The sequence below is a fragment of the Echeneis naucrates genome, chromosome 20 (assembly GCF_900963305.1).
Source record: "Echeneis naucrates chromosome 20, fEcheNa1.1, whole genome shotgun sequence".
NCBI classification, from domain to species: domain Eukaryota; kingdom Metazoa; phylum Chordata; class Actinopteri; order Carangiformes; family Echeneidae; genus Echeneis; species Echeneis naucrates.
This window is the reverse complement of record NC_042530.1, coordinates 1520335-1544911: the sequence shown is the minus strand read 5'-3', so window position 1 is coordinate 1544911 and position 24577 is coordinate 1520335. Positions and strand designations below refer to the sequence as shown.

Here is a 24577-nt window from a genome sequence, read left to right as displayed (position 1 = left end):
GGAGAAATCAATCATCTAGTCATTATTTATTAAGTGGTGCTCTGCAACAGAGAGATGAAATAATCAAAAACCCAATCGCTGCACTGTGAGAGGGAATGACAGAGGAGGAAAATCCACATTTGGACAGAACAGTCAAATCAAAGCCCATTTGTTGACACACTTACATTCAGAGAAACACAGACAGACCCCTGTGACCCTCCTGAATTATATCTAAAGAAAAAAAAGTTTGAGAAAGACAAAGTGAAAAAGGATGGAGGAGTAGTTTTGAATGAAGGGAAGAGGGAAAGCCAGGCTGTGAGAAAGTAAGGATGAAAACAAAAGAGAAAACAGCAAGTGGTCAGCAAATGAATCTGACAGTCTGGGAGCCAATCTACAGAATCATTAGTGGTGGCTTATCAAGTCTGACCGTCGGGGCGGCTGAGGAACTGTAGTGGAGGCTGGTGTAGACACATTAACCCCGTGCCACCAAACGAGCGAGGAGGGAGCCATGCATGTTTTAATTAGCGCTGCTGGGGAGGGCGAGTCCAGGGCCCAGCAGCTACAAGTGGTGCTGCCACGTAGCCCGGGGGCCATCACAGGGGCCGTGATGACACACTCCCCAGGCCTTGTTAAGCAGCCAATTAACAAAGCCAGGCCCTGGTCATGTCTGCAGAGCCTGACCTGCCTGAGTGACCGAGTATGTGTGTGTGTGTGTGTGTGTGTGTGTGTGTGTAGAAAGGCAGGATGGAGGCTTGTTATAGTAGAAACCCCACTAATTAAAAAGGTGGCAAAGTTCTAATTTACTGTCACAGATGACGTGCTGATGATTTGGACACTGTTCAACTGGACCAGTGGCTTGAATTTCTCCTTCCCCTGCTGGCTGAATTATTACAAGTATTAACTTTAAATTGTACTAAAAGCTAACTATATCATTCTTTTAATAACTGGAATGCAATAAAGAGGTTATCCCTACTTGCTTTCTAGTATTTATTTCATCTATTTCCTTCCTATGCAAGAAATAATAAAAAGTAAATGAACATCTTTTTTGTTTCAAGTCTCATCCATTCCGATTTCTACACTACATCTTGTGCAATGGAGATGTCATTGTGAGGCTAAAGGCTTACAGTGCTCGACTGTAATTTGTTTCAAAAAGACGTTATGAGAAAAAGCATATTCAGCAATGCCAAGTGTTAGAGCAGTTTAAATTTGCTGAATAAATTTAATTAATTTCCTTCTTTCAATAAAAACTTAGATCCCTCTGTGTTCTGGCTTGATAATGTGATATTTAAGTAGGTGGATTAATGTCGATGGTAAGTGATGACAAATAAATTAATGCACCACTGTTTGTGTGAATAGAGATCAGCCTATACTTATTTTCTCTATAAGTTAAAACAAGCAGAAGACAGGGCAGGGGGAAAAAATAAATAAAAAAAAAATGCAAATTTGAAATTCATAAAGAAATCACTGATGAGTAAATACATTTCATCCCTGCCTCAAATGTGTAGCCTGGTCCTTGACTGAGCCTTTCAAGTTAAACAACCTTGGTGTAGCCGAGTGCTGCCGGTAACGAGTGAGTCTATTTTTTCGTTCCCCTCTTTTAGAATCAGGAAACTATGGGTCACTTTTGCCGTTATCTCTCGTCTATGTCACATGTTGTGCAGACTGTACAGCTGCAGTTCGAGGTGAAATTATTCATGAACCAATTAGTCATAGCAGTACAGCTTGAAGCAAATATAATTGGGCAGCAATTATGGATTGGATCCTTCTTTGCTAGACCTAACTGGTCGGCTGGTCAAGAGAGGTCTGGTTTGCCAGGGTAGAACTTTCTGTCATTGCTCTCCAAGTTTGGAGAGGAGTATCAGCTGTGGGCTATCGTTTCTGCACACGGATCGGGGATGTGTTCAGAAGGAAGAGATGTGCAACGCTAATGCCAATTATTTTCAGAGTAACAGGCAGAAAATGCTGCCCCTGACAATGAACGGAGGAATTATAAAATAGAACACTAGTGCATTTCATTGCACTGACAAATCCACGAACAAATGCAGCCCTGTATGTTTCAGTGGGCAAGGCGTGACACTAACACATTCGGGTCCACGGTTCTAGTCTCATTAGGGCCGCTCATGCTAACTAGTACGTACGCATGGACTGGTATGCTGCATATGTTGTCCCACTTTCCCAAGATCAAGATAGTGTACAGCGCCGACCGCACCTAGATGAAACTGCATCCTGGTCTGTTCTGCCTGTAACAACTCCTTGAGGCAGATAATGGTAGGTGAGTTCTGGTGTTGGTGGTGAGGTTGTATATAAATAAACTGTCAGGTCTGAGACATTACTTAATGAAGGGTATGGCTGCTAAGGCTCTGTGGGATTCCACTTTCCTTACACAGATTTTGACACTTGAATGGAGGAGTGACGCAACGTGTGGAAAGATCAGAAGTTTCTGACTGTGGCTGTGCAGCGAGCACTGGACTGTGTCTGTCTGAGTGGATTTACTTCTGTGTCCATGTATCTGCCCTTTTAAAGGATGATTGCAAAGTATTGCATATTTATGTAGCTCTGCCCGTCATTCTCATAGCCGTTATTGTAATTGTTTGTTAACAGGCAGGTTGTGTACAGATGAACACTTTACCAAGATGTTGTGCACATCTTTATTAGGGGTTACAGCTACAAGTGTGCACACCCTGAGAAACACTCATAAACCGTCCTTTCACAGGGAAACTGTTTGTGTGAAAGTCGGTCTCTGAATAGTGACGGATGTTGACAATAAAATCTTTTTACTGTCACGACCTTACCTGGTGAGCAGTGGTATTATTACAGACAAGAAATGTGGCAAAAACTATAACAATGACTGGTAATAAGACAGAATTATTCATAAATACCCTCCACATGGTGTGGCTGCTGGGATCTTGACTCCAAAGACTGTTGTTACACACAGACTGGTGTCAATAGGTGAGCAGTCATTAGCAGTCGGAGGATCCAACCTCTGTAATAGTCTCCCTTAAGAGCTTAATGCTCAATTGATTCATCACTTTAAGTCATTTATCAACAGATTTTTAAATGCAATACTTTGCTTGCTTTGTTTCAAACCATCATGAGCTGAATATTTTGAGATTTTGAATTTTTTGAAGGTTGAAAAATGTTTTGTTTTTAATGACTTTTTGAATCCGGTTTTAAAGCACTATGCAGCACTTGTACGGTACACAGTGTGTTTAATTTCAAATATGCGAGTGTGTGTGCATCTTCAGCTGCAGTACATCTATGAGCGTTCAGGTGTTTGACCCATGACGACATACTGCAGCAGATATGCATGTGTGGGTGTTTGGGCACGGCGGACCGGGTGTTACCTGGCAGACGTCGGAGCGGATGCCAGTCTTCCAGAAGCCCTGGCTGCTGAGCTCCACTGTCACCTCACGGCGCATCGTGTTCTTCTGACGGATCTTCTGAAGAGCTTCCTGCCAAAACAACCAGCCAGTCAATTATTGATCTGCAGGAGCACAGCCTACGGGGACAGCAGCTCCCATCCTGAGAAAGCCCCACCCCGCCCTCACCCCTCCCTTCATTCGCTCCTGCTCACCAACAGATAGGTTGGCACATGCAATAAACTGAAACCTCCCTGACACATATACAGTACAGTGGTGGACAGAAGCAGCAGGAGGAAGTGACAGCTCTGCTGGTCCTGGCTAATTGAGGCGCTGCATTGGGTCAGCATGGCTGTGGGCAGTGGTGGTGCTCGGTGTAGGCAGGCTTTTGCTGAGGCTTCAGTCCCAGCCACCAAGAGCCAAAGCACCTGCCTGCCCATTAAAACCACTGTAGAAGAGCCTGGAGGTAGCTCCATCATCACCACCACCACCAGCAGCAGCAGCAGCAGCAGCAGCAGCAGCAGCAGGAATCATCACAGAAAAACAGAGGCACGCACACACACACACACACACACAGAGCACCATGTCGGCCCTATAGACAATAACTGCAAATTCAGTAGGGGGAGTGGAGTTTGAGACAAGAGGGCCCTACTAATAACAACCAGTAAGGAAAAAGCATTGACAGAGTGCACCTCCTAAGAGTCTGTGTGCATGCATATGATTCACTGAACCGAGACACTATCGACTCAGTCTGAGTTCGCCATGATCTGCCTAAAATGGAACGCCAGGAATTTTTGACTCGCAGAGAAAATAAGAACAACAAAGGCATGAATAAATAATGCCATCCTACTTTGAACTGTGCATCAAAGTGAACACGAGCACCCACGCGCCGCACACGCACACACAATGACACACAACAACACACAAATCTCCCCACACACAGCCAAGCACACTGTATATGGAACGCAGTAATCATAGAGAAGTGTGAATGATATATAAACACTTTATTATTCTGGGACTTCTGCAGGGTCAAGGAATGGACAGAAATACAAAAACTAAATAATTAACCTGGAAGGGGAGGTGGAGAGACCAACGAGTCAGGGAACATTTCACTTATATCACATACTTCTGCTGAAGGGAGTGTTTGCATTTTGGATCAGGCTGGGGTCAAACACCAAAGACGCCGTCTGCAACTCAATGCCCGCAGGACTCAGAAGGGTACATCTGTTGCATGTGTGCTGCCTTTGCTTACTTGTGCTTTTGCAGGTTCATTTAGGGGGATTTAGTTTATTCTCACCACATTCCTCACATTGTTTGAACTATGCAAAGCTTGAAGATTAAAAGCGAGGGCACTTGTAGGTCATCCAGGATAAGGTCTTCCAAAACTAACCTCTGCATTTACATAAATAATTGATGTAAATGTTCATGGTTTCTAGCAGACAAATAAAACTTTTGTTGGGCTTCCAGACCTTTCACATTTAGACTATTTACATTGACTTTTTTTTTTTTTTTCTTTTTGCTATGGAGGTTGAATGCATGTATCTCAAGTTGTAGGAGCATGGTCCAAATGAATGCATGAACCAGAATGGTGACAAATTAAAGGAAAAAACTGAAACGGAATAAACATAAGGAATGCAGATGCTTCCACGTAGAGTTGAAAAGATCTAAGTGACACTGAAAGAGATTTCACAGTTTGGGCATAAATATTAGGAGCTTCAGACAGAAAGGAACGGTGATGAAGGTGACGTCTGGATTTCAAGATGTCAGCAATTGGGGTCAGAAGTACACATCTGATGAGCATGATATTTCTGCATTAGTGCGATATATTAGGGATAAACAAAATGGCAACTTTTTCCTCAGGTGACTGAGAAAGTCAGTGTTGTTACAGAGATGAAGACATTTGTGCAGCAATGCAAACAAAAACAACAAAAAAAAAACAAAACCTGGTTGGGGCTGACGGAGCAGTCATCCTACACCATGTTGTCCACATGTAGGTGAGGTTGTGTGTAGCGTTCAGGTACGGAGCCTATCTGCTTGACTGCCACAGTGAGGAAGCAAAGGGTCACTGCAAATCATCAAAAACTTTTTCAGAGTGATTTGCTTTTATGATGCAAAAAACAGGTGAGGTTTCACCCTGGTTAAAAAGCCAACCCTCCCCCTCTAATCTACAAGGCACAAGGCGGGGGGTCGCTAATGGTTTGATGAGTGGGAACATGATGTGAATCAAATGCTGCTGCTTTTGAAGTCAACTCATCCCAACTGAAAGCCTGTTGGAGATTTTGGAGTGTCTTGTCAGACGGGGCTCTGAACCAACACCAAATGAGTGAAGACAGGAGTTGCCAAAGAGCACTGAAGCCATTTTGGCAGCACACAACAGCCAAATGTCTTAATAAAACATTTTGTTGATTCTTCGTTTGATTTGTCACCAATCTGTATATGTCTGTATATATCCGTGAAACGTGCTGAGCGCTCTCTTCATTAGAGGAAAACTTGCTTCTTTCCTCTTCCGCCATCTTCAGAGTAGCTCAAAGCAACCAATGATCCTTCAATTTGCAAATAGGCTGTTCATTCAGTCTAAAATAAATACTACTAAAAAAGAAAACCAAGTGTTTTATGGGTTAGTTTTGAAATTTATTTTGCCTTCTATGTTGATTTTCCAAGCAACTTCCTCACTTTTTGCCAAACTTGCAAGTGTCTTCATCTTCTCTGTATTTTTTCACAAATTGTTTCCTAAAACTTAGGGACCAAATAAATATAAGTTCTTATGAAGGAGCCAGCTTTAAGTGCCAGAATCTCAAGATTGGGGCCAACATAGCACTGCAGTGGGACAATGATCCTTATGAACACATCCCAATCAACACTGGAATAGACTGAGAAAAACAGTCTTAAGTTCTTGTGTGTGGCCCAGCTGAAACCCAGACTGGAAATCAAAGGAAAATCTGTGGAATGAGTAGAAGATAGCTTTTCAAAGATACTCCTCATAGAGCTCGACCGAGCCTGGCCAAATCTGCAAGGAAGAATCAGAACAAATCCCCAAATCCACATATGCTGAGCTGATAAAGAAGACTCGGAGCTGAATTCACTGGCTAAGCACTGACTCGAGGCTGAATACTTATTCAAATTAGAGATAAGAGATAATAAAGTAACATACTTAGGTACTTCATTTTCACGTAGTCATTATAGGTTACTGAAACCACTGAAAGTTGAAAGATGATTATTATTTCCAACGTCAAGTCGCTACAGAGAACGAAAAAGAAAGAAAGAAGAAAAATTTTTCTTTAGTAACAGTATGAGTTCGGTTGAGGCCCAGTAGAGTGTTTTGGCTGAGGGCTCTGCACAAAATCCATCTGGGCAACACACACACACATTGGCAGCCTCAATGCCACAACACCTCCACCCACACACGCACACCCACCCACAAACCCTCCATACTCCCAGCATGAGATCTAGAAATGGACACAGGCATGTGCCCTGGTGGCCTGCTGGTGAAGGCCAGTTCTCACCAAGGTAGACACCTCTGGTCTCCCAGCAGCTCCACAGACTTCAAACCAGGTGCAGAGGTATCAAAGAGCCAGCTGGAGGAGCACAACATTGCTGTGAACACCCCTGACAGGAGGATTCTTATAGGTAGCAAATGCCTATCAGAGGAACAGGTGTTTAGTGTTTCAGTGAAAGACCATTTACACAGGAAGTTTCAGTGGTCCCTCAGGCATCAGATAAGTAGTGATGCCACACTGCCACTGCAGCGTAAAGACACTGACATGGCTAATGTTTGTGGTGGAGCCTGATGGACCCAGTGTGTGAGTGTGCATGTGTTTGGGCTTCGGTAATTGCTCCAGTGCAGGCTGACAGTAGGATTGTCAGGGCCTGTTAGCCAGAGAGCTCTGCTGAGCTACCTAGGAAACAAGCTAATTGAGCTCCCAGTTCTTGCTCATTATTGGTTCAGAGTGTATCAAACAGACCTCAAAGGAACAGACTGGATCTGTAGCACACTCAAAGCCTTAGAGACAGGTAAAGCTGTATCTACTGCCGAGAAGCTAATGCAGTCCCTGCAGGAGAGATACAGTGGGAGAAAGCACGACTTCAGGCCACACACACATCACCTGTACCTCCGTGATTCCCAGTAGCTACGTGGTCATTACTCCACTAAGCCTAAACCTTTTCCGCTCTCGTCCCTAGAGGTGATTTGACCTTCACACTTGGCTCAGGAGAAAACCTGCTGCCTTCTTATTCTGAGCTGTGTATTCATCTAAATTATGCATTCAAAAGGAACTGCTTCACATTATTCACATAAACCAATAGTCGGGGGCCCAAACGACCTCTTGATTAGTCTGTCTTTAGTCTCCTGAAGCTGCTTATTACTCACTGAAATCCATTTTATTTTTAACAGCCAGTTTAAACAGAGGGAAAACTGTTTCAGTGTGCATATATGCACTTGATTATTGTTTGTGACATGAACTTAGCCTTTCATCGGCACAGATGCATACTGCCCATGTTTCCATTCTAATATACAACTACAAACTAGTACTTAGGAAAAACCCTTGGAAAGACAACTGTAAAGAAAGCTAATGACATATTTCATTTCTGAGTGAAAAGGGCTAAACCTGATCAACCCACTGTGATGTCGCCATTTGGTTTGTGAGCTGCCATTTTGAAGCCTGCAGTTTGTAATTTCAGCATCCTTGTTAGTTTGAAGCGATGCCGGTTGGATTCCAGATAAGCAGCAATTGAAATCAGTGTGCACAGCAGAAATAATAGTCATGTGAATAGTTTGTATTTTGAAATGAATGGCTGTGAGTGTCAAATTTCTGCTGGAGTCTGGAAGTGCTCCGGTGTGTCAGGGCCCGGGTTAAAATCACACATATTTTCAGGGAATTAACTTCTAAACGATTTTAATTGAAAGCACTTTGCACCAACATCGACACATACACACACACACAAAAAAAAAAAAAAAAAAAAAAAAACTGAAAACCACCTGGCAATGTATGAGAGTGTGAGAATTTGAATGAATATCTATCAAAGCGTGTTATCTTTCAACCCACCTCTCTCTGTGTCAGCTTCTGCTTGTCCATCTGCTTGACCTTGGGGCTATTGGCCAGCAGGTGGCGTAGTTTCACATAGCTCTTCCACAGCTTCTGGTACCTGCCAGGAGTAAATAAGGTGGTGTCAGGCTGACAGGAGTAATCTCCCCCTTTCCCTCTTCACTCTCCAGCTATGCAACAACACATCAATATTTTATCTGCAGCTTGGCTGATATTAAACATAATTTAACAGTCGCCTGCGGCCGTTATTGCATTAGCTGCTTGTGTGTGAGTCCAGTGGACACAGAAGATTCTCTGTGTTTCTGATGTCGGCCGTTTGAACTGGGAGCGGAGGGCCATGCGCACACACACTGACTTGACAATTTGCAGTTCACCCCATTTTCTTCTTCTGGTAAAAAGATGTAAGCGGTGAAACATTTAAACGGCCCTGACATGTGGCTCAAGAGCAATCTTCACAACCTCCTCATTCTCGTTTCTATGAAACCTCATTGTCTTTGCGCTCATTTGCATCTGAAAAGACACAGGGCGTTATCGGGAAGGTGACATGTAGCCACCATACTTACCGCCCTCCTCCTCTCTCTCTCCTCCCCCACACCCCGACACTCTCTTTTCAATCAGCGCTCCTGATTGATGATGCACTGAGGGCCGAGTGTGACCGCTCTGCTCCCATTCAGGAGACTTTCTCCTCATTTACTCAGAGTTATTCAATTATGATTGGTGGGATGACGAGGTAAGGTGGTGGGGTTTAGCGGACAGGATGGTGCATTGACAGAGAGAAAGGGGAGAGGCATAAAAAGAGAGAAGGCGAGCAAGAGAGAGCCGAGGAAGAAAAGAAGAGGAGGGAGCTGGGGGTATACTGTGGAATAGAAGAATTATAGAGCTTTAATAGTGGGGACTTCATTAGAGACTGAGACGAGGGAATGAGACGGCTTTACCGCCCCGATTATCAGCTCACCACCACCTCCACACTGAAGCAGCCCGAGTAGACGAAAGACAGAGAAAGAGAGAGAGAACATCTATGCAGCCTGGGAGGCCCCCTCATCCCCAATCCGCTCCAATGACCTTTCCACAGATCCGCCGTGTGCTCTTGGGGTAGCACTGCCGCGGCTCTCGCCACTCCCTGCACATGCTTCATTAGCATATGCTGCCTCTTCCTCTCACTTCACCCCCACTTCCTCCGCTTCTCGTCTCTAACCCTTTGCAGACACAGCATCTGTAACATTGCAGGCTTCATCTATCTGCTAAGGGAAGCAGTGTTTTTCTCAGAGATCGCCAAATTAATCTTCTCATTCACACAGTGGTGTATTGGACATACTGGAGCACAGTGAATACTCTGAGAGGGCAGAGCATAGTGAAAACTGACAAGATGTTAGCCTGTGATAAATTCATTGCAAGGTTATTGGAAGACAGAGCAAGGTTTGCATTTAAAAACTCGCATTATTTACCTTTGTGCTTTATCAAAAAACTAGAGATGTGATAAAACACCACACATTAAAAACTGAACTTTAAGCTGGCACTGCCCGCAACATCTCTTTTTACAGAATGGTTGTTTGCTGTGCTTTCAACACAAAACAGAAGTACATACTTGATAAAAGCTTCCAGACCTTCTGTGAGATAAATGGCACATGGAAACAGCACAGTCTGAGAAATGATCAACTTCACTGTGTACCAGCACAAAACAAAAAAACAGCTCAATGAGAGTGGAGTATGTAAATTACAGCTCAACTTCGGGTTTGTGGGGAAAGGGAGACTTTTCTGACTCTATACCGTGAGGTGTAAATTTAAATTCAAGCCATGTTGGAGGTGTTGCAGGGATGTTGCTAGATCCAACCCTGTAAGACTGCATGCACGACTTTCACCAAAAAAAAGAAAAAGACAATGTGGGTCTGATTCAGGGAAGGAGACACGTTAAACTGACAGCACATTCACCTGCATGCCTGAAAGGGATAGAGGTGTGTTTCTATCTCCTCTTCTCAACTTCCTCTGTCTCTTAAACTCCCGTGTATTTTGTTTTTCGCATCTCTGCACACATTTCATATCTTTTTCACTCCTTCTATTCTGCTATTCTGTTGCTTCATCCCTCTTTTGTTGAAGAAGACAACACAGCTTCTTAAGTCTCCTGAGTTAATATATGCTGCTGCTGCTGCTGTGTCCAAGGCTCCCTCTCTGTGGCATTGCCGCCGCAATCAACACCAACTCCTGCCCTTGCTACACGCATCATTAGCAGTGGTAGGAAATCTTTTCCACTGGTCTCTTACTACTCGTGTCTGCATCTGCTAATGATGTCCCAGTCCATCCATAAATTTGTCGTTGTCTGCCACTTTGAGAAGTTTGACACGGCAGCAGGGTGCACAGGGATAAAAGCTCAGACAGCTAAAATGTAGCAGCAGGGGAGAGAGGACATTAGTCAGAAGGAGGAAGCAAACTAGTTCTGGCTAAATGGATCTCCTACTGATCACCCTCTTACTTGTCTTCATCATCAGAATTTTACTCCAGCAACTCCTAACTTTTGTGGTTAAAACCAGATATTTGACTTTAAAGGGATTCCGTAGGCCGGGATTCAAAGTAAGAGCACAGAAACTAAGTTGTGTGTTAAGTTTTGATTGCTGTTGTCTTCCTGAGCACCTCGAGAGGACGCAGCTCGGATTATCTAATACACTGATTTTTCTTAATTATGCAGCAGCATAGTACAGTATTCCCTACTGCTACCCCATGGCGTGTGTGTATGTGACATTACTATTCACGAGACATAAACCACAGTTGTTCCCATGGCGGAGGCACCCAGCGGAAATCCAGGACCCGTGACGGCGCATGTGAAAATGTCATGCAACTCATTTTATCTTTCTATTGCCCTTCCCAGCTTTCCGTCTATCTCCCATCTTCGCCGACATACGCCACTCTCGTTGCTCCTCTGTGTGTGATACGAAGGATTGTGCCGTCACGACGTCCTGGGAGAGCGGTGGTGATTGAGGAGCAGAGGGAACGAGGGAGACGGTACATAGCAGGTGGAAACTATGAGGGGAAATTCTGTGCTCGGGTGGCTGATCGACATTTACGTGTGTGTACGCACACACAGGCGTTTATGTATGTGATCTTACTGAGGATCTCCAGCGTAGCTGAGTTGAGCAGGACGGATCCCGAAATGAACAATGATGGGGAAGGTGATGACATCGGGGTTGAACTGCTCCCTGTCCAGTTGGTCGATACGAACTGAGCTGGGTTTCTAGGGAAAAGCAAAAGAAGTGCATCAAGTCAAGTTACAGTATAAACACATTCATCTAGCTACAAGGCAACCATCATTCAATCATCTGCAACCAATATGTGAAAGAACAAATAATCCACGCCAGGAGGGTCGTCTGTCACGGGGATGTAACGAGACAAGGCCCAGCTTTGGCTCATAGCCATGGAACAACAGCGATAAAGTGGCATCAGGGATGGGCACGCCAACTTCTGACACCCTTATCGGGGAGAAGATTGACAAGCAACACATCCTCAGCTGACTCCCAAATCACAGTTAGCCTGTCAGGCATTTTGTGAGATCAGAGGGAGGAGGGCTGTAGCATAAGGCGTGATGAGCTGCGCGGCAGATGGCTCAAGGCTCGGGCTCACCTTGACATTAGCCGCGCTTGCTCGTCACAACCTGCATACAAACCCTGATTTGAGAGCGAGAGGTTTCTCTCTAAAAAGTGGCACAATTAGGTAAGATTGGCTTGATGAAAGGTTTGATGATTACACTGTTCACAATCTTAACCCAAGTACATCATAAAGGCTAATTTATATATACTGGGCCATTTAGTGTCGACTGGTTCTTTACACGTAAAAGGGCCGTAGCTGATTGAAGGTCTGGGATATTTGTGCCCTCATTTGTGGACCGTGACACTGTGCATGATGATCACTCAAGCATGCCTGCTTGATCGGCATCGGGCTCTTTAATTTGTAGTAGCATGTGACCTTGGTGTAACACAAAAGCATGTATAGACTGAGCTGGGACCCATAGCTTTGAAAAGATATTAAGTAATTAATGAGCAGGCTTCTGAGGGCTTAAGAACGTACTATCTTGTACATATTTGAGGGTATAAATAATTGTATAAATCAACAAACAGTGAAAGTTTTTTATCTGTTATCTGTTGAACTACTGATCAAACAAAAACAAAACGCAATTCCTAAAAACTGTAATTGGATAGCTGCGGTTTTTGGATTATTAGGTGGATATAACAACGCCCATTAAAAGTCCCCTTTAGTTTTAAGAACTTTTTAGGGCGGCCCCCAGCTCACAAATTTAAGGGTCAGCTAATTCGACACTACAAAGCGAAGCACTCCTCCGCACACATCATGTTAAGCTCTCCACTCCCATAGGCAACTCTCGTGTTATACTTAGAAACTCGTGTTTTAAGGTCTTTGTTCATCATCTGGGATGTCAAAATATGAAGTTCCCACACGGGCAGAGAAAGTAAAAAGTTGGCGTCTTGGTTATAGCTCAGTTTGGAAATCTCTACTGCACCAGAGTGTCTCCTGCTGTGCTTCTGACAGCGCTGTCAGCTGGACACCAGAGCTGAAAGTATCGCAGCAGCTGACAGAAACGAGCTGTGCTGCCCTGCCCTGCCGCACACTGTCCAGCACTTTGCTCTGACTCTGTTTCCGCCACCCACTTCAGTCATTTTAAGACAGGACTTCGAGGCTGTAACATTTACAGCCTTTCACCATGATGGAGTTGAGTGAGGGCAGCCCTTCTTGGGTTTTTATTTTATTTTTTTTACTGCTCTCTCTCTTCTCTAACTGACTAAACGGATTAACTATCAATAATGGGTGATAGAGACAAATCTGGTAGAAGCAGCTCATATCATCGACATAACTTAAGAAGAATAATTTGAGCCAAGTCTACTTCTTACTAGAGGAAATGCTTATAAACACCAAAGAGTGACAGTGCAGATGACAAAGCAGACAATCATCAGAGACAGTTCTACTTTCCAAGTCTCTATATGATAACATATTTGATACACTGTGTTTGACTGGCAGACCAATCTTTAACTTGAATCTCCAGATGGAAGATTATTATACCTCCGCCTACATGAAGGACCTGACAGCAACAATTCAAGCCTGCCAGAAGGGGCAGCTGACTCAATAACTCAGTCGTGCCACAAAGGTTACACAATCATATTCACTGTTCATATTCAACCTTTTAGCTAGCAATGACATCTTCACCTTTACCCAAACACAATTATTCTACATTCTTTAAAATATGGGCCATACAAGAAGGTTAACCAACTTCACCGTGCCATAAAAGCGTCGCCCCAACCAGTGTTGATGACAGCCAACGCCCTTGGGGATAATAGGTGAGATTGTTCATGTCACAGGCTAACATGAACTGCCTTATCCCTGCGGTGTCGTGGTTGGGGGTGACTAACGCCCTTGAAATGGAAGACAAGGCCACCTCCTGTCGTTACAGAGAAGCTGAGGCCTCACCATGCCCGGGTTGGTGACGATCATGCCCTTGCACTCCTCCGCGTATTTCTGCCACTCCAGCTCCTCCCACTGCAGCATATCTGCAATCTCCTCCTCGGGGACCAGCGGCTTGCTGCTGCGCAGCAGGTACAGCAGCACCTGATGCATGGACAGCACCTCCTTTCCACCATCTAAGACATATTTATAAAAATGAATACAGTTCATTTAAAATAAATAAATAAATGTGCTAAAATTTGTGGAAATAAACCAGCTGTGACTTTTTCCTTGAGGGAAAATTTTTCTCGAAGCTTCAATACAATGTACTCTTTCATTGTTCAAAATCTTTGGCCCAAAATCAGTTTTCACATTGGGAGAAAGTCTTTGTGTTTATACAAGCATCTCACCCTGCCGCACCTCTGCCAACTCAGTTTTTGAGCCAATATTACATTCTGTGGAAATGTCCCCTGTGTAATACAATTGCGCTGTTCAGTGAACACATAGGTGATCACGGGCGCTGCTCAGAAGAAAGGTCTGAACGAGATGTCGCACAATGCGTAATGACACAAACGGCACGCACGCTGGACAAACATTCAAATGTATATCTTAAAAATCATCGGTGAGCAGGCGGTCACATATGAATGTACATGTGCAAAGAAATAAAACCGAGCGCACACACACACACACACACACACACACACACACACACACACATATATATATACATAGATAGATACTTTCTGTGTGCAATTTTCAAACACACATCATTGTGCTCTCACTGTACCTCCCAGTCTGTTTCTCTTTACAGATCACATCAGAAACATAATTTTTTTTTATTTTGAAAGAGGCAGATAAGTGTTTGTAGCAAACTTAATTGGGAAACATAGGGAGAGAAATTGTTTTTTGATGGAGGGAAGGTAGGTGGCATGGTTGTCATAACAAACTGTGTGGCAGTATCATAGTGCACCAGCACCATCATGTGTATAAAAAATGAACACCACACAGCTGCAGAGCTGCTCTGAAAGTGAAGCTCCGAACATATCACATACATCAAGATAGGGGCAGAAATGTTGTCCTTTCTTATTTTGTGTTAGACTTGGATTTTCATTGGCCAGCAAGGCGGCTTAGTGCTGTGTGGGTTTCCTCCCTCCATCCAAAGACACCATGTTTGGGTTCATTGGTGACTCTAAACTGTCCATAGGTCTGAGTGGATGTTGGTCTCTGTCTGTCTCTGTGATGGACTGGAGACATGTACAGGGTGACCCTGCATTCGCCCAGAGTGAGCTGGGATTGGCTTCAGCACACACCCCCCAACCCATAAACAGATAAGCGGTAAAAGATGAGTCTTACCAGGTAAGAATCTGACAAAACGAGGCATGAAATGAAACCGCTGGCACACAGAGGCGTCATCTTCACATTCAGGATCTGAAAGGAGCAGCAGACAGTTTCTTTTTACTTTACTATCCACAATAAGAACATCATTGCTTTGGTTAAAATTATGAGGGCAAAGTTAGGGCTGAAATGACAAATCATGTTGCTTGACAATGTCATGACAGTTACTGTGCTTTGTTTTTTTTGTTCCCACAATTAGTTACAGTAACATGAAAACATGTTTTTTTTTTCCTTTTTAATCATTCAAGTTGACATTGTTTTCTCAACCGCTTCTCAATAAATTTACCTGTAAAAACAAACAACATACACGCAGCCCAGGCATGAGCTCCAGAAGCACAAGACTCCTACCTGTCAGGTTCCAGTCATACAGCTCAAGAATGTCCTGGAACAAATAGGAAGCAAACAGCTCCAGGCCTCGGACACAGTAGTTCTGGACACAGGAGACAGACATGTTGGTGTTTGATAACATTATTTTGTAAGCATACAGTGGAGGCAGATTTTAAAAAAAAATAAATAAATAAGGGCAGGAGTGTATTAATGCAGATATGACTGATAAGCAAATCCAGTTCTCTAACTTTATCACATAAGCCACCTTATCGACTTAATCAACTTCAGCAGGTTAAAAAGAATCTCCTCTCCATCCTCTAAAAGGATTATCACCTCCGCTCACCCAGACACTGAGGTGTGAGGGTTACATGTGGCTCAGCTGTGCTCAGGCTCAGCCGTTTGAGATAAAAAAAAACAAAAAAAACAAAAAGGGGTAAGAAAAGGGAGAGAAAGAGCTGGGAGATAAAGTGTGGTTTCACTGACCTCCGGTGTCATCTCCTCTATGAAGTGAATGGTGTAATCTATGTTGAAGCGGATCACACGGCACAATGGAATCTGTGATGATGAAAGGAGCAGAGGAAGGGCAGAAGAAAGGAAGGGTTGACTCATTACCATGGCGTTAGGCAGAGGTTACAGCTTTTCGAGGAAACTCATTAAAACCTCATCTCTACTGCGGAGCCTGCCCAAAATGGCACTCAAAACCACGTGCAGGTAAAAGAGAAAAATATGGACGCTCAACAAATCGCACTTGCAGAAAAACCAACAGAAAAGTTCTGTTTGAAAACACTGACGGCTGCTTCCACAGACGCACACAGGCAGTGCACCTGACTCTTGAAAATTAAGTAACTCAAATCTCACCAAATAGATAAGCCTGCTCTTCTATGTTTAATCTTCCTAGTTACACGCTCTTTGTTGCTAGAGCGCAGGGGTCCATTTTAAGAGATTAACCTGGGAGTCACATTTATTCTTGCCCTTCCCAGCGGCTAACTAGCGGGGGATGCTGATATCACCAGGTGAGGTTCTTAATCCCCACACTGCCACGAAGCGTTTACCCCAGCTTTTAGCAAGGCCTGCTTAAATTATCCAGTTCAAATCGCAGCTAATCCTCTAGGCTCTATTCAAGCTAGAAGGATATTGACCAAGTAGTTTATTATTCAAACATGCGGAAAAAAACAAACACAAGCGTGGCTACTGATTTGGATTGGTTGCCTCCTGTCGATTTGTCTTTTCCTTTTAAAACTTGCTCCTTGGGAGAAAAAGTCAAGCGTGTGGCTCAAATGGCTGCACAAAGAAAGAGGATCCTTTTAAGCCACGACCTCTCTAATGTTTGACAGCCGCTGATGGGCCTTCAAACGTGAGCGAGAGGAGTCTGCGACAAGGTCAGCACAGTGAGAGAGAAGCACTTTGTCCAGGCAGTAAAGACACCGCCCCGAAGCAAAAAGCCAGTTTTAAGTTGTTTTTGAAGACAGCGGCGAAGAAGTTGTTTTTTGGGGGGTTTTTGTCACTCAAACGCTGAGCTGAATTACACATGTTGCCCTAACAGACATGCAGAAGGATGAATTTATCATATGAGGGGAGCGCAGAGCTGAGCAGCTCTCTCTCGGCCGGTGTGTGGAGAGAGCTAATAACACCCATGAGTTAAATGTTGGCAGGCTCCCACATCAGAGAGGAGAGAGAATAGAGCTCATGGTAGATGTGGGAGGAATACAAGGAAGATCTTATTCAATCCCAAAAAGAAATAAAGCAAAATGAATAAAGATAGGTTGATGATATCACATAATTCCATGATTTGTTCTATTTGCTTTGAATGAACATAAGGTGACTGAATGTTCACTAATGACTGAAGACAAATCTGATAACAAAGTGCAATTAAATCACAGAAAAATGAAGATAACAAGCACAAAGTATTAATGGTGATCAGGAGCTTTAAAACATGATCAAAACATTGTGACGTGATTTGCCTAATCAAAATTAGGTGAAATTATGTTTAATATATAATCACACTTTTGGTTTGAATATAAAATGTGGGGGTTATAGTTATAGGAGAAGTTAGAAAAAAAATAAACTTGTAAACTTTCTGCTTTCATCTTGACATTGCCAAATACAGCAAGTCAAGCTAACTCGTTATGACACCTGCCTCCAAAAACTGAATGTGAAAGGAACTCTGCAAACTCCAAGTAACTAAATAAATAGCAGTGACACAAGATATTAAAAAAAATAAAAAACCCAGGTGTAGCTGAGAAAAACGACTGCAAAGTGACACCCACTTACTGTCAAAAATCTGAACCTGTTGTGGTGTAAAATTCCTGACTTATCGCCTACACCGATAACAACTCAAAGCAGGCTTACGTTGGTGAGAGGTGTGTGGGAGAAGAGAGAGAAGCCTTCGAACAGGTACTCGTGGTCATCGTATTCGATCACCGTCGGCCTATCAGTCTAAAAGGGAGAACAACTGGTCACACGTGGGTACACACACAACACAACGCAGCTGAATGGATGTCATAACATAAACAAAGAAATTCTCTCATTTTGGAGTTAAAAAAAAGAAAGAAAAGATATTGCCATACCAGGAAGTTGGTCGGAGGAGATACAGTGATCCTGTAGTGGAAGAGTTTTCCCGCATTGTTGTTCATTGTACGGCATTGTTTCACAGACTGAAAGGCAGACACCCAAACTTAGTGACAAACACAAAGCTCATCCACTTTGAAAGCAAATATAAATAAATAAAAAAAAAGTCATATCAACTAACAGTTAGTTGATATGACTCATTTAGCATTAATTCATTTATGCTGAGTGATTTTGCCAATGATGAAACATATTTGTGACAAACACATCCCAGTGAAGCCTGATGTACATCCTGTAATGAGTAAAAAGGCGCACTGCCCATTAAAAAACAATTAATAGAAAAACCATTTCCAGGTCAACCAAGAACGGAACGAGAAATTAGTGAACGGCTTGACTAACAAGGGAGCTGGCCATGTTCATTTTCCAGAACATTTAGATTTTAAAGACTTAATGTGACCTTCAAGTGACAAACCAAAAAGTAGCTAATGGGTAAAAAAAAAGGCTGCAGCAGTACAGCTGAGGTTTTTCTCTGGGCTGATGTGAAGTTACCTCTGAGGAAAATACTCTGCCATAGATTAAAAAAAACTAATTTAACAATCCACGGTCTTGATTGGTCACTAATGGTGCTCAGAAGACTTTACCTCCTTAACTATACTCCATTCCTCCTTAAATGTAAAGCGTTTAACAAATTCTATGGGGGAATTATATCACACAGACAGCTCTGAGATTTGTTTAACTTTGTTGCTGCAATTTGTTCACACTTGTCAGCTGAAGATGCATCGATGTCAGAGATTCTGTTCCAAAACAAAGAGGGACATGAAAATGATTCATGAAAACCAGAAATCTCAGCAGGTGGCAAAATAATCGATGGATCACTGGTTTAGACCGACTCCCCTGCCAAATTCTCACAGATGTAATGTCATTTGGCTCTTTGGGATGATAAACTCTTACTTACTGTCCCTCTAATACAATAGAAAATGGCCTCTGTACAGAGAATACATTTGGGCTGACTAGAATAATGTCCTTGCCCCTGTGTGGCACAACTTCAAGGTTATGAAAGGCTGATTTATTCACGACGTGTCATACCTCCTCCCCCGGGTAGATGCTGTGGCGGATCCCTGTACGTCTGGCCTTGGCACTGCACTTGCACAAGGGACCATCATTCATCTGGACAAAAAGAAAATACGTAAATCAGACAACTGCTCCACTTGCCATGTATAACACAGGAGCTGCTGAGCCTTTTACGTCTCCGAACTGCAAACTCCTGACCTTTGCTGACTTCACTGGAGTTTTGACTTTATCTCTGCGATAGTCTCATAGCAATATGAAGCGACCTCTGGCAAAAAGGTCTCAACTCATCAGCAACACAACAGTAAGCGCACATTTAAAAGGCAAAACAAAACAAAAAACACTGGCTCATGATTACATTTTAAACTGTATTGGCAGTGTTGTTTTATTGGCCTTTGAAATATTTCAACAAAGCAGCTCACTGGTAAACTAATTTTTCCATTCCTCCGCACATTTTTTTGAATGGCTCAGTTTAATGTCAGGGCAGAAATATTTTGTAGAGTGATGATTTCAAATGTGCCCAGAGACTTGAACCTGGTGCTCACAATCCAGCATTGATAGAAGCGTATTAAATATTTTATAAAGTTTTACATTGTGGAGTGTGTCTACAGACACGCTGGGTCCAATATCCCAAGACATCCCTTCTTCCTTTTTGAACATGAATGAGGTCAAAGTTTGGCCTCCTCCTTCTCGGTTTTAAACAAAGTAAATATATTTTTCTGTATGTCGATGGTGTTTGCTTCCCCCTCCCAGCTCAGGTCCTTCAGCAGAGGCTTGGGAGCTGTGCTCTGCAATATCTGTATAAGATCTCAGAAGTTGCTCCTGGAATCTGCTGGTTCTCCCAGTATGCGCCCAAGTGTTCCTGTTTACACAGGGAACCAGTGATGCTTTCACTTTCTCAACATTTTCCACCTCTTCTTTCAGCCCTTGGTATTTCTTGAGCTTCTTGATGATGATGTTGTTGCTGTTGCTGCACCTGTCACTGCGGACATCTTGTGATGTGTCACAGCTACTATGTCCAGTTGGTTAGCCATCACCAGTTTGTCAGTCGGTCCCACAGGATCATAGGTCAGTCACTTTCTGCCACCTTCGTGGGTGTATTTAAAGATTACTGATCATTATGTTTACTGTCATTATTGACCCTATTATTATTGAAACTTACTGCTGATGTTTACTAATGGACTCCGTCTTTAATACTCTTTACATCTGAACTTTTGCTTGTATTATATTGTGTTCTCTTTCCTTCTATTGTTGTTGTTGTTCTCACTCTCTTAACCCAGCCGGTTTAAGCAGATGGCTCCACCCACTACAATCCTGTTCTCCAGTAATTTTGTTATGATCTGGCGCTGTATAAATAAATCTAAACTAAAATTTGATTTGATACACTTTTGCCCTTGGCCTGTCACTTGGTCATGGCGCTCTCTGCATGCTGGACTGTCGCAGGGGCATCTCTGCAGTGCCTGGAGTCCTTCCTGGCGTGGGAGATCCTGGCCCTTATTGATCTTGTGTTCAGAGCCCATTCCTGTGCTGACAGTGATACATGTTGTGCGGAGGTTTTCTCCCATGATGGTTCCTCCTTCTCTTGCTCTTCGTCCTCCTCCTCCTCCTCCCCAACAGGTCTCTGCTGCCTGTGATATTCACCATCTTCCTGATGTACACAGGAATCTTTGTCGTTTCATCCTGGATCATGGCTCTGACACTCACTAGTGCTTAGTGTTCAGTTCAGTCTCAGGGTGCTGGACTTTGGATAAAACTGTCCATGCACCGTCTATCTATTTTTCATTTTGTGTCCCACTAAACTTTGCTGCTAAAAATTCATCTGCCAATATTATATATTTTTAAACACGAACACAAAACATCTTGATCAGGAATTTAATAATTGGGACAATTTATAGTTGAAAAATAAGGTTCTCACTGCACTCTGCTGGACATATTATGCAATAGAGGCACTGTTACAAACTGACCTCAACATATCTCACTAACAAATCAGCCTGAATATGTTCTGGTGTGGCATCGATGTAAATGAGTGTCTTGCAACTCATTACATGTTGCAGACGTGGGCATACGGGCTTACGGATATAAAATGTTTCACCCCAATTTATTTCTTTTAATACTGATTTAGAAATCTTTGATTTGTTGATTGGATCCAACAGGAGAATACATTTTCCTTTAGTAAGTTGGGAATAACTGAGTTGCAGCAGTTTACACTCATTAACCAATTCTGATTTTCAAAAAATAAATAAAATAAAAAATGTTAATGTATGTGCTGTTTTTGCTCATAGAATCATAGAAAGTCACAATTACAACTGTTTAGAATTGGTTATTCTTATGTTGAACTAACTTTGTTAGTCACAAAATGACACGATTGTGCTGCTTTATACACTGCTATGCCATTGTGGCAGAGTACCCTCAGGGATGACGACAAAAGAATTTCAGAAGATAAATACAGAAGAAGAAGAAGCTTTGGTTTTGTAACACAATCCCTTTGTTAAGACCGACCTGTCCTGGGTCGTTGTACCACAGCTCCTCGTGCAGACGGTCCGGGTGAGCTTTCTTCCTCTTGATTTCCGCAATGACATCGAAAACCTCAGAGTCAGAGCTGCTGGAACAGGTGCTCCCTTCTCCATCTGATTCACACTCTGAGTCACTGCTGCTGTCGTCTGGAACCGGAGAGCAAAAAGGTCTTTAATCATTAGAACATTATAGGCCTGACAACTGAAACATAATTTGCTGAGCTGGAGCTGGTCGAGTGGTTAAGCTCCCTTTGCTCAGCTCTGCCCGCGCAAAGTATTATACAATATAAAGTCTCAGTAAAGCAATCTGTCAGTGTTTTCGAACTGTGTGCACTCTGTCTTTGCCAGCTCTTGTGGAGGAATAATTACCCACACAATGCTGATGATACAACAAACTTTCACGTCTGAATGTTTCTTCGGGGGAACAAATGGAGTTTATCCTAGCTTCATTGTTTAAATATTCTTCCTCATTAAGACGTCCACTTCTCTCACCATCTGCAAGCTAAGTCTTAGCACAGATGCCAAAACTGACATTTTGTGTTTTGTTTTTTTCTCCTTTTACACTGGATGAAAAATAATCTCACTCCAAAATGAGGATTATTATTACCATTCATCTGAACAGTTTCTGACTTTTAGCTTCATTTCTTATCAGCATTTTAACTTGAGAACTTGACTGTTAAGTCAGCGCCCAGAGCAACATATTTAGCAAATTAGATCTCCTTGGGCAAGATTGATACTGTTGTGGTGCTGAAAGAGACAATCCATCTGACAGCCCTGCAGATAGCATCATAAACGGTGAACTTAATCTCTGTCTCAGCCCAATGCACTGCTGAGAAGACAGCAAGATTTTGTGTGCGTCTGTAACAAAAGGTTGTCGACAGATGTATTAACTGTTAGTTGTTATTTGGCTGCTGCACTTGCATCCAGAACAACTGCCAAACAAGAAAGCAAGAATGAGCTGGTGCAGGTTTGTTACACTTGTGGGATCTGTCACTGGCTGTTTGAGGTGCAAAACAAAAGCAGCAAGATGATGGGAAAAAAATATATTACTTCAGATTACTCTGCATTGCACTCATGCCTTCTTTTACTAATTCATCAAAACTGTGGGGATAATGAGGATAATCTGAACTTTGTGATATCACTGTTCAATAAGATGATGTCTTGCAGCAAATCAACAAATATCAGGTGGTAGTGGATCAGAGGGTCAGCAGAGCCCCCCTTTCACTGATAAATAAACCTAACTCTGACAGTCTCTCTTAATGTTAAATCAACTGTGTGATAATTTTGTGGTGCTAGAGAACAGTGTAGACACAGAGACACAGAGACACACTACAACCGTGTGTAGTATAGTTTCACCTTTCATTTCCTCACCTGGATCCTCATCTAGCTTGGTCTTGGGTGGCTCCCATTTGGGTCGAGCTTCTTTGGCTCGCTCCTGCCTTCTCCCCAACTCCTCCCCGAAGCGCTCATACAGGTCACGCAGTTTGCTGGTCCCCACGACTGTAGAGTCTCCCTGGAGACGACCAATTCAAATAAAATGCATGCAAATCTATGGCAACAATATGACAGATTCATTTTTGTTAATGAAAGCAGCTGTCGATCGGAAGTGTTGAAATTTTATTGGCCAAATGCAACCTTTGCTGATTTTACAGCTACACGGATGAAATAAAGAAAATGAATATAATCTTGATGATGTCACAAAAGTGAAAATGATCTGTTTATATTTCGGTCTTGTGCTGTCAAGTCTAACAAAAATTACACAACTGTGTCTTGCACTCTCGGGCCCATCTATGTCATTCATCCTTATGGGGCAGAAACAATATTACACTCTAGAAGGTAGAAGCCTCGCTGTCCCAGCAAAAAAGTATTATATACAACAGCACTAATTCTGTTCATAGACAGGCAAAGAAATAAAGTCTGGCTCCTTCTCGACATTTACTTTCACTTCAGCTTTACTGAAGGACAGGTCAGGCCTCTGCCAGAATATGTAATTTGTAGAGAGAAAGTAGCTGACGACAGCAGGAAGCAAGCGTTGAGACACTCCTGGTAAAGGTCAGCGTTTTAGAAAAGGAAAAAAGGAGTCTGCATTAACTCTAAAGACATCAGAAGAGCATTTGAGAGGACAGGCTATGATTTGTACAGGGTCTTTTGAGTGCTCACTAGTCACTGAGAGGCTGAAACAATATGGACTGAAAAGAGAAGCTAATCCAACTCTTTAACATCACCATCAAAGGGAAATTTTCGCTTTGACCACCAAAGCGAACTTTGGTGGATTTGGTGAATGCAACAATATCAGACAAGTTTGTTTTCGTTGATGAGCAATGTGCTAAATCCAATCAACCAAAACAAGCCGTTCTCGTGTAATTACCCATTACAAACTGCAGGCGATGATCATTTTATAGCCATGGACTCTGTTCCAACCGGGTAGAAATTATATAATAACAATTATATGTCACAACAGATATAATTAGATATAGAGATATAATTAGAAGGAAAGAGCCAACCGTACCACTTGATCCATGGGGTCATTGGAGTAGTAGTTCTCAGCATGGGTGCAGCGTATCCAGGCAGGTTTCAGCAGCTCTTCCTCCTCTCTCTCATCATCCACCTTCTCTTTTTCCTTCTCTCGCTCTCTGTCCCGTTCTCTCTCTCGCTCGCGGTCCCTGTCACTGAAAGCTTCGTCAGAGTCTCTGCTCCTGATTGAGGAGTAGCTGCGCTCTCTGCTCAGGCCTGAGGAGCCCTCTGGCCTCCTGTCTCTCTCTTCCTCCCAGCGACCACGTTTCCTGTCTCTGCTTGTGGAACGACTTCAAATGACAAAAACAAGCATTGGGATAAGTGCACTTATCACATAGCTGTCCGTCACTGTACCACCACTCTATGAAAACGTGCTTGT

The 24577-nt window shown here is 43.0% G+C and overlaps 1 protein-coding gene across 3 annotated transcripts in view; it reads right to left on the bottom strand.

The window, feature by feature from the left end:
* The window catches only part of drosha (drosha ribonuclease III), an 84832-nt gene that overhangs the window by 57592 nt on the left and 2663 nt on the right, over positions 1 to 24577 (bottom strand). For 2 of the 3 annotated variants that reach the window (XR_003842304.1, XM_029529199.1), the window contains exons 4-16: positions 24194 to 24488; positions 23041 to 23197; positions 21671 to 21831; positions 19190 to 19270; positions 18106 to 18192; positions 17888 to 17974; positions 16022 to 16093; positions 15560 to 15641; positions 15170 to 15244; positions 13844 to 14013; positions 11479 to 11603; positions 8381 to 8480; positions 3324 to 3431 (exon numbers count right to left, since the gene is read on the bottom strand). Coding sequence is in view for 2 of the 3 variants with exons in the window: in XM_029529199.1 (XP_029385059.1) it covers positions 3324 to 3431; positions 8381 to 8480; positions 11479 to 11603; positions 13844 to 14013; positions 15170 to 15244; positions 15560 to 15641; positions 16022 to 16093; positions 17888 to 17974; positions 18106 to 18192; positions 19190 to 19270; positions 21671 to 21831; positions 23041 to 23197; positions 24194 to 24488 (1600 nt within the window). In the remaining variant the exon portion in view is untranslated. The remainder of the gene's footprint in view (positions 1 to 3323; positions 3432 to 8380; positions 8481 to 11478; positions 11604 to 13843; positions 14014 to 15169; positions 15245 to 15559; positions 15642 to 16021; positions 16094 to 17887; positions 17975 to 18105; positions 18193 to 19189; positions 19271 to 21670; positions 21832 to 23040; positions 23198 to 24193; positions 24489 to 24577) is intronic. The other variant, XM_029529200.1, reaches the window with a different exon arrangement.